This window comes from Carlito syrichta, unplaced genomic scaffold (assembly GCF_000164805.1).
Source record: "Carlito syrichta isolate Samal-C Ts95f unplaced genomic scaffold, Tarsius_syrichta-2.0.1 Scaffold303985, whole genome shotgun sequence".
Taxonomy (NCBI): domain Eukaryota; kingdom Metazoa; phylum Chordata; class Mammalia; order Primates; family Tarsiidae; genus Carlito; species Carlito syrichta.
In genome coordinates this window covers 875142-884936 of record NW_007248081.1, presented here as the reverse complement: position 1 = coordinate 884936, position 9795 = coordinate 875142, and the positions used below count along the sequence as shown (strand labels likewise).

Sequence of the window (9795 nt, the reverse complement as noted above, 5' to 3'; positions counted from 1 at the left end):
ATGGAAATTCAAGGAAAAAGCGGGGGTTTTAAATAAGAGAAGGAAGGAAGGAGGGGGAGGAGCAGAGAGATGAGGAGGCATCTGCCCTGGAACTAGGAGGAAAACCTAAAGATTCACATTCCATGGCAAGGATAACCTGGAACAAACCTAAGGTGATAAGGAACAGGACAGAACACATCCATAATAAAACCAAAGTGAAATCAAAAAAATAGGAGAGGAGAAGAGGGAAGCTTCCCTCAGACACTCCTGAAATGTAGGGTTCTGTCTTCCTTAAGGGACCAACTACCCACAGCTTGTCTGCTCTGAGTCCTGACTCTTACATGTCCACTTTGTGACCCAAGATAGGTGACTTAAATTTTCTGAAGGATATCAGCTACTTCAGCTGTAGAATGGAGACAGTAATGCCTACCTCACAGAGCTGTGATGATTACAAGAAATAACGAACAAAAAAGCGTTAGGCACATGCTGGGCATCAAAAAAACATCTTGACAAATACTAACAGTTATTGTATTATGACAGAGGTCATCTACACATCCAGGCCTGCAGCTGCCCTTAACAGAAGGCCACAGAGGAGTGTCGTTTTGATATGTTTAGCCAACTATATCTTGCCCTGTCAGAATCAGAACAGTATCCTTCAGTAGAACAGATGGGCTGGCATCCCTTGCTGCCCAGTTTGAAGTTTTCTTAATGTCTTCAGGTAAATTTGCACACACACATACATATAAATAAAACATTGCCACGTGGGACTGTCCTTAGGGACTATTGAGTAATGATACCACTAGCCAACCATAGTGCCATATACTGAGAGTCGATTTTATTTATTTATTTTTTTGAGTTGGAGTCTCACTCTGTCGCCCAGACTGGAGTGCAGTGGCCGCTCCCGGCCACCGCAGCCTCGACCTGCTGGGCTCCGGCGATTTTCCGCCTCAGCCTTCCGAGTAGCCGGAACTACAGGCATGTGCTACCACGCCCGGCTGATTTTTGGATTTATTGTAGAGATGAGATCTCGCTGCCCAGGCGGGTCTCGAACCTTCGGGCTCAGGCAATCCACTCACCTCAGCCTCCCAAAGGCACAGGATTACAGGCTGAGTACATTTTAGGCTTAACATTAGTATAATAATTAGGATAATAACTGTCCCCATCTAACAGACAGGCACAGAGAATCAGTACTAAATTACTTTCAGAACTCATTTCTGTGTCTGTCTGCCTCTTCACTGTAATGGGCAGTCTGGTTGCTTCACCAGCACCTCCCTCTCCTGTCAGCAAGGAACCTGACTTTCTGATGCATATCCTCTGCCTCCAATCCACTTCCATTTCAAAGGCTGGGGAACGTGGATCAGACCTACGTTAATCCACAGACCCTGCTGGAGTGACTGGCTCATAGGTAGAAAAGTAGCCTAAAACAGGAAAACGTGGTCTGAAGAGAAAACTCTTTTGAGTGCATTTCTGGAAGCGGCCCCAACCTCACCCCTGGACTTGACATCTCTGGGAGCCGCTGGAAGTCATCTTGTGGCCACACGGATGAAGGTGATTCCAGAGAAAGGAGAAATGAGAGATGCAAACAATTAGTCTTTTATGGTCTCTCTGAGCCACTGAATTGGACCAATCCTGAAACCTATTGTGTTCCTAGCAGTGAGGTAAGCCAGAAAATTCCCTTTGATGCTTGAAGCAGTTTGAGATGGATTTTCACTGGACATTTTATAAGGAAGGGGATATCTGTTTTTAAAATTGAATCGCATTTGGAAAAGCTACTAGAGTGCTATAAACAATATACTCAAGCTTTAAATATTTTTGCTATCATATTTAGCAGCTACTGCCACACTAAGAACTGCTATTTGGCTTCAGATTGATTTGTGAGAAATGTGGCGAGCTGTGTAAGTCAGTTTACTCTGTAATTATAGAGGGAGGCTTCAGCATGCCTTAACTGTTATTCTACAAAAGGCAATTAGTATGGGTCAATACCAGATGAAAGAACGATATCAGGCAAATAAAATATACAGTAAAACAATGTATATAATAGCACAATAGTTTTATTGATGAAAAGAAAAAAATGTTTCCTTTCATTTGCAAAAGTATTTGCTTTATTTAACTAAGTATTTTTTCCCATTCTTTATGCCAGTTGAATCTTTTTCCTTCTTCAAATAAAATCCACCACGGCTGCTTCTTACTCTGAAGAGAAAGTAGAGAGAGTCTGTCAACAGGTTTTGACCAGGACGTTTCAGTCAAGGGCTCCTTTCTTCACAAAGACTCTATTTAAAAAAAAAAAAAAGGAGGAAAATGAAGTTGAACCTTCAAATTAACTCTTCCATTCTTTGTTAAGAGACACTTCTATTGAAACTTATCTGTAAATGTAAAATGTTTGCATAAATATCAATAGATCTCAAGTAGAATAAACTTTGGATATTGCTGTCTAATTTGTAAATTAATCCCTATAAAGCAATAAACAAAAAAAGCAAAAATCAAAAAAAAACTTTTCTTTTAGAAATCAGTAAAGTGCCTTTCTGTCACTGTTATACCCCTTACTGCTAGCATATTGATTTCAGGAATTTGGATTAACTGTTTGATTTATAACAAAGGATGACATTGCAAGTCTGAGGTTTCTAACAGAGGATGACCTAGGAAGTCTGCTATTCCTAAAAAAGGATGTCCTAGGAAGGCTGAGGTTTCTAAAAGAGGATGACTTAGGAAGTCTGAAGTTCTTACAGAGGATGTCCTACCAAGTCTGAAGTTTCTAACGGAGTATGACCTAACAAGTCTGTCAGTGAGCCACTTCTTTCCCTCTCCTATCCACCTCAACTCTTCCTGTGAACACCTCTGTCCCACACAGGGCATGTATTTTGGCCTGTAACCTCCCCTACCTGCTCCCCACATCTACTAGGTCTCACTCTAGTTGAACCACTTTGGGTGGTGATGACAGAAAAGTTGGTGTAGATGGTGAGAGACTTATTTGCTCAGTCCTATTTCAGTCTCATGTATGACAGACTGCTTGGGCAGGGCATAGTGGAGTCTCTACACTGCATTCAGGCAGCTCGCAAGTCTCCAAAACAAGCAGTCTCCTGCTTAGAAACTGAAGAGCTTTAAATACTATATTATCTTCACATGACGCCTGTCCTCTGCCTTCAGAGGGTCATGTAATAGCTAACTTTACAGCTATTATTTCCTTGACCTTGATTTTTAAAACTTTGCAATGAGATGCTGAATCAGCTTGTCAAAAATTCAACATTTAAAAACACATCTTTTATTAGCTAAAATGGTGTTAAAAAACAGACCTTTGAAAATAAAGTCACTGTATTTATGCAGTAGTCTGTACTCAGCTACTGGTTTCAAAGTTTCTGGCTAATATGTGGAACTGTGAAGATCATTCTTTCATCAAACAAGTAAGAAATCAGAAACGAGGTTCAAAGTGAGTCAACATTTCTTGCACTGTCTCACATGCTGAGCCTTGACCTCTGTGACACTCGGGAGCTGCCTACCAGTCTGTCTTACACACTCTTCCTACTTGGCCTTCTGCCATCTCTCTTTGTTCACAGCAGAACATAAGACTAACCACCCTTCGAGTGGACCAGTGCAGGAGCTTCTTAGATTCTTTCCATCCCAGTGCTGCAATTCATCCTATATCAAACAGCAATATTTCCTAAACTCAATTTGGATCATATCACTCTCTTATTAAGAAATTCATGACAGCACCAAACACATCAAATTTAAATCCTTAATGTATCTGAAGCCTACACTGTACTGTCATCAAGTATTTGTAACACTCATCATACTGGGTCACACACTCTACTGTACTCACAGAGAGCCACATGCTATGGACTCTGCTTTCCCCTCTAAGCCTTCCTCGGCCTTTACCTTGTCTTCAGAGAACCCCACCCTTTCAAGAACATGGAGCTTAAACTTCATATCTAAGGGCCGCTTCCACTAATTGGTACCTAATTCCTCTGACTCCAAGCATGTCAGAAACCTTTCCAAATGCACGAAGTTGTGGTCAATTTCCCTGACTAGAGAATTGTATCATTTCCCTATTCTATATATACTCATATTTCTAAGTTGTCTATACCAATTATGACAGTGTCTCAGATCTGACTTGTCATCACTTTTCGCAGATTTGGGCCTATTTCCCCAATTGCCCCGAGACCTCCTCCTGTCACCAAGCCCTGACTCCTAAGCATCTCCCACCTTGTTAGTCACTGATGCTATCCTTAGTACCAGGCTCAAGTGGAATCCAATTCTCTCCACAAAGAGGACATGTATGGGGGTGGACAGGGGATGTGTGAGGGCCTTGAAAAAAATGCAAAGAATGTGCAAATTACATATCTAAAACTTTATCAAGACATACTGATTTAACAAACACTTACTGAACAGTTATTATGTTATTCATCACCTAGCAAAGTACTCAAAACATAAAAATAAAAACTGTAACTTTGAAATTATCTCTTTCAAAAGCAATAATAGAAAGCACCTTAAGTGTTTCTCACTATCCTGAATAATTTTAGATAACAAACCTTGGAAAATGTCCAGCATTTATTAGAATTCATGCTTATATTTGCTGGAAGTCAAATGGCTGGCTACAATGTGTATCTTTTTTTTTAGCTGTTTAAGTTAATGAAAACCAGGAAGGAGGAAATAACAAGTATCTTTTCTCTCAAGAAGAATATATTCAATTGTATAACAAAAGTAAAAAGCATAATTTTTATTATCGTTGAATCTACCGTTCAAAGATAGTACCTCAAATGAGGTATTTCATTCTACTTCATGGTCTTTTAAAACATACACAAATCAAAATGCAAAAATAAGAAATAATTTTTTTCAACCAAGATTACATGTCTTACTTATTTAATTTTGTTTTGTTTTGTTTTGTTTTGAGTTGGAGTCTCACTCTGTCGCCCGGACTGGAGTGCAGTGGCTGCTCCCGGCCACCGCAGCCTCGACCTGCTGGGCTCCAGCAATCCTTCCGCCTCAGCCTTTCAAGTAGCCGGAATTATAGGCATGTGCTACCCCGCCCAGCTGATTTTTTGATTTATTGTAGAGATGAGGTCTCGCTGCCCAGGCGGGTCTCGAACCCACGGGCTCAGGCAATCCACTCACCTCAGCCTCCCAAAAGCGCGGGATTACAGGCTGAGCCACCGAGCCTGGCTGCTTATTTAATTTTTAGGGTGAATTTTTAGTGAAAGGTTTTTTAGTGATACTATTATGTCCCCCAAGTAATTTTCTTATTGTTGTCAGGAATCCAAAATTTCTGTGTCACATATTTCCATCTCAATAGTGCAATCCAAAGCAAGACTTAAGATGGAAATTTTAACTCAGAACACAGAAAACCATGAAGATTGTGTGCTTAATTGATTAGGAACATTATACTACGTGACATGGATAAACTACAGTGACCTCAGAGCTATGTCCGATTTATATTCAAGCAACATATTATTCTTCATGGAAGTTCCCATGGAAACCTAATATATGAGATTTGAGATATTTTCAAAAAACTCCAGAAGGGTCAAGGAGGACTGAGAGCTGCTCCCATCTGGCTGTATTCTCCCTCCCCTCGCTGCCTCCTCTCTCCTTCCAGTCCTGCTCAATGTTGTCGGCCTTCAACAGCCCCAAAGACAACATCCAAAGAAACCCCAAGTCCTGCAGTTCACAGTCAGACAACCACTGTCCTAGATCAATCAGGGTGTCTACAACCTCTGATCTCAACTTAAAACTTTGTGTGAGGCAACTTAAAAGACCTCAAACACACTGATTTCCTTTCTTTTTAATATATATACAGCAATGGGATTCCTGCATCAAATAGAAGTCCTGTTTTTAGTTTTTTCAGAACCTCCATACTGGTTTCCATACTGGTTATACTAATTTATAATCCCATCAACAGTATATGAGAGGTCCCCTTGGGATCAGTTATTACCTGTCTTTTTGACAAAAGCCATTTTAACTGCCGTGAGATAACATCTCCTTGTAGTTGTAGTTTGCATCCGATAATTAGTGATGTTGAGCCTTTTTTCATATCCTTGTTGCCCATTTGTATGTCTTCTTCTGAGAAATGTCTGTTCAGATCTTTTGTTTAAAAGATTGGATTATTTAAAGGATTGGATTATTTATTTTATTTTACTATTGAGATTTTTGAACTCCTTATATAGTCTGATTATTAACCCCTTGTCAGATGTAGTTAGCAAATAGTTTCTTCCATTCTGTGGGTTGTTTCTTTACTTTGTTGATTATTTCCTCTGCTTTTTAGCTTGATATGATTCAATTTGTCTATTTTTGCTTTGGTTGCCTGTGTTTTCTGGTCATTCAAGCAATCTTTGCCCAGATCAATGTCTTGGAGAGTTTCTCCAATGCTTTCTCCTAGCAGTTTCATAGTTTCAGGTCTTAAATTTAAGTCTGTAATCCATTTTGATTTGATTTTTGTATACGGTGAGAGATAAGGGTTTAGTTTCATTCTTCTGTATATGGATATCCAGTTTTCCCAGCATCATTAAAGCAGCTGTCTTTTCCCCAATGTACATTCTTGGCATCTTTGGGGAAATGAGTTGACTGTAAATACATGCACGTATTTCTGGGTTCCCCATTCTGTTCCACTGGTCTATGTGCCTGTTTTTATACCAGTGCTATGCTGTTTTATTATAGCTTTGTAGTATAACATGAAGTTAGGTAGTCTGATACTTCCAGCTTTCTTCTTTTTGTTCAGGATTGCTTTGGCTTCTGGACCTTTTATATTTCCATATAAATTTTAAGATTATTTTTTCTACTTCTGTGAAGGATATCATTAGTATTTTGATAGAAGTTGTATTGAATCTGTAGAATGCTTTGGATATTACTGTCATTTTAACAATATTGATTCTTCTAATCCACACACATGGAATATCTTTTGATTTTTGTGTCCTCTTCAATTTCTTTTCTCAATGTTTTATAGTTTTCATTGTATAGAGCTTTCACCTGTTTAAATTTTTTCCTATATATATTTTATTTCTAGCTATTGTAAATGAGATTACTTTCTTGATTTCTTTTTCAGATTGTTTGCTGTTGGCATATGGAATGCTACTGATTTTTGTAAGTTGATTTTGTATCCTGTAACTTTACTGAATTGGTTTATCAGTCCTAATTGTTTTTTGATGGAGTCTTTAGATTTTCCTAAATATAAGATTGCATCATCTGCTAAAAAGTATAATTTGACTTCTTCATGTCCAATTTGAATGCCCTTTGTTTCTTTCTCTTGTCTAACTGCTCTGGCTAGGACTTCTACTATTATGTTGAATAAAAGTGGTTAAAATGGGGCCAGGCTCAGTGGCTCAACCTGTAATCCCAGCACCTTGGGAGGCTGAGGCAAATGGATTGCCTGAGCCCACAGGTTCGAGACCAGCCTGGGCAACTTGGCGAGACCTTGTCTCTATAATAAATCAAAAATTAGCCGGGCATGGTAGCACACGCCTGTAGTTCCGGCTACTTGGAAAGCTGAGGTGGAAGGATCACCAGAGCCCAGCAGGTCGACGCTTGGGGTGGCGATGAGTGTGCTGCTGTATTCAGTCTGGGCGACGGAGTGAGACTCCAACTCAAAAAAAAAAAAAGTGGTTAAAATGGACATCTCTGTTTTGTCCCAGATATTAAAGGAAAGACTTTCAATTTTTCCCCATTTAGTATGAAACTAGCCGTAGGTCTGTTATATATGGCAAGCTAAGAGGGAATTCTGTTTCATTCAACTTTAAAAGTGATTTAATTTTAAGTACACTGAACTTATTTTACAAATGTATGTTCAATCTTGTACAATGTGAAGTTGCTGAAGTCCTTACATATACTTTGATTCTTTTTAATCATGGGCATTAACCGAATAGTCATGGGTACTAACTGAAAAACCAGTTCTTACAAGCTACAAGAAAAACACCCCAATGAAGAAGTAGCTCTTCTGTGATACCATGGACAGTAGGTCTCGATTGTTTACTTGATGACCTTGTATTAGGTAGAAAGAAAAGACAATGATAAAAGGAAAAAGGTACTACACTGGTTTGCTCCAGTAATTCAGAAGTCAATTAGCACTAGGCAGACTATCACACAAGAAGCTGAGGGTTAGAAAACAAATGAGAAAATTACTTAGGATGGAAGAACTAATTCTTAACCAATGAAGGAACTCTGGGGAAACTAAGAAGATAGCTTCTAGGACAGTGCTGTGCAGCAGAAATATCACACAAGACACATATGTAATTTTTAATTTTCTAGTAGTCACATTAAAAAAGTAAAAATAGGTGAAGTTAATTTTAATACATTTTATTTAACCCAATAGATTAAAAATATTATCATTTCTACATGTAATCAATATAAAATTATTAATGAGATATTTTAACTTTTTTCCCCTAAATCTTTGAAATCTGGTATGTAGTTTTTACTTATACCACATCTCAGTTCAGACCAGCTACATTTCAAGGGCTCAACAGCCACAGCTGGTTTGAAAACTGAGAGAGTCACTTATCAGGGAAAAATACAATATGGGTAACAGTCTTAGAAGAATGAATGGCTGAAATGAGGAATTGAGTACAATTTCGAAAAAAAAGTCTCAGTGATCTTGCTACTAAGATAGCAGAAAGATGTAGTTAAGTCCAAAATAGTCTAAGATAGGAAAAAAAAAAATACAGTTAAGTCCAAAATAGCCTTTAGCGTGATATATAACAAAAGCTGGAATGAGAAAACTGATTTTTTAAAAAATGCTCAGAAGCATTTACATTATTTTAAAAAACAGAAATGTTACCAAAGATGGCAAAAGTATTTCCTTCCAAAAATACATTAAGAAATAAGATCTTTGTTCACTGGCATGAAATGCCTTAGAGTGGGGCCCATAATTTTCTGGCTTGTTTGTTATATTTTTCTTCTTTCCTATTGAAGATGATTCTCACACAGCAATTTTCTTTATGAAACTTTAAGATGAAAGCTTCTGGACTGACAGCATATGACCCCAAAATTACATTTCAGTAAGTAATCATATTGTCTTCTTCCAATTCCTGAAGATACTATAAAATACTTCCTCTTTCTTAAAAAGTACTGAAATTAATTAAACAAAAAATAAACTCAGTTATCCATACGATGATTATTTAGTCTTTTGTTTTCCTTCTTCTCCTTCCTGCTTTCAAACTCAAAGTCATTTCATAGACTGTCATCACCTCTAACAGAAGACAGTAGGTATAGTAGTACAAGGGGACTACGAATAGCATCTGTGGGGAAAAGTTTGGTAGAAAAGTAGCGTGTAACTATGGTATGATCTTAAACATGTTATAAATGAAAAGTAGTTTTAAGTAGTTTCCTATCTATATTATTATGAAGTATCAGTAACTGGATTTACATATTTACATATTTAACATGACTTGCCTCCTTCTTTATGTTAAAACTACTTGGCAACGTTAACTTTACCTTTTCAGATCAGTTCCGAGCCCGGGGAGGTTGGTAGAACTGCTGGGTTGGCCTAGTAGATCGCCTTGGCTGGCCATCACCTCCTCTACGGAACTCCAGAGTTTGATCATAGGTGCCTTCTTCCTCCTATTTGCAAAGAGTAGTGATTTTACATAATCAGAAAAGCTCCAAGTTTCCTAAGTTAAATACACTTTATGCCCCCATTTTAATATACCCTCTTAAGCGGCCCTAGGATTTACATCTGTCAACTTTTACAACAGAGGAAGACGAGGGGAAGGGGAAAAAAGAAAAGGAAAGGACATTGTTAACCAAGGATCCTTGGTAACAGAAAAATGTCATTTGTAGTGGTAAGATTAGAATAAAATTTAATTCTAGAAAAGGAAACTATTTTCAAATAAAAGCATGGTT

At 38.2% G+C, this 9795-nt stretch overlaps 1 protein-coding gene across 1 annotated transcript in view; it reads right to left on the bottom strand.

Annotated features, from left to right (window-relative positions):
- Positions 1-2012: 2012 nt before the first annotated feature.
- Positions 2013-9795, bottom strand: part of TDRD3 (tudor domain containing 3) — a 128952-nt gene continuing 121169 nt past the window's right edge. The window contains 2 exon segments of the mRNA XM_008059272.2: positions 2013-2249; positions 9388-9513. Coding sequence (XP_008057463.1) covers positions 9397-9513 — 117 coding nt within the window. The 3' untranslated portion in view covers positions 2013-2249; positions 9388-9396.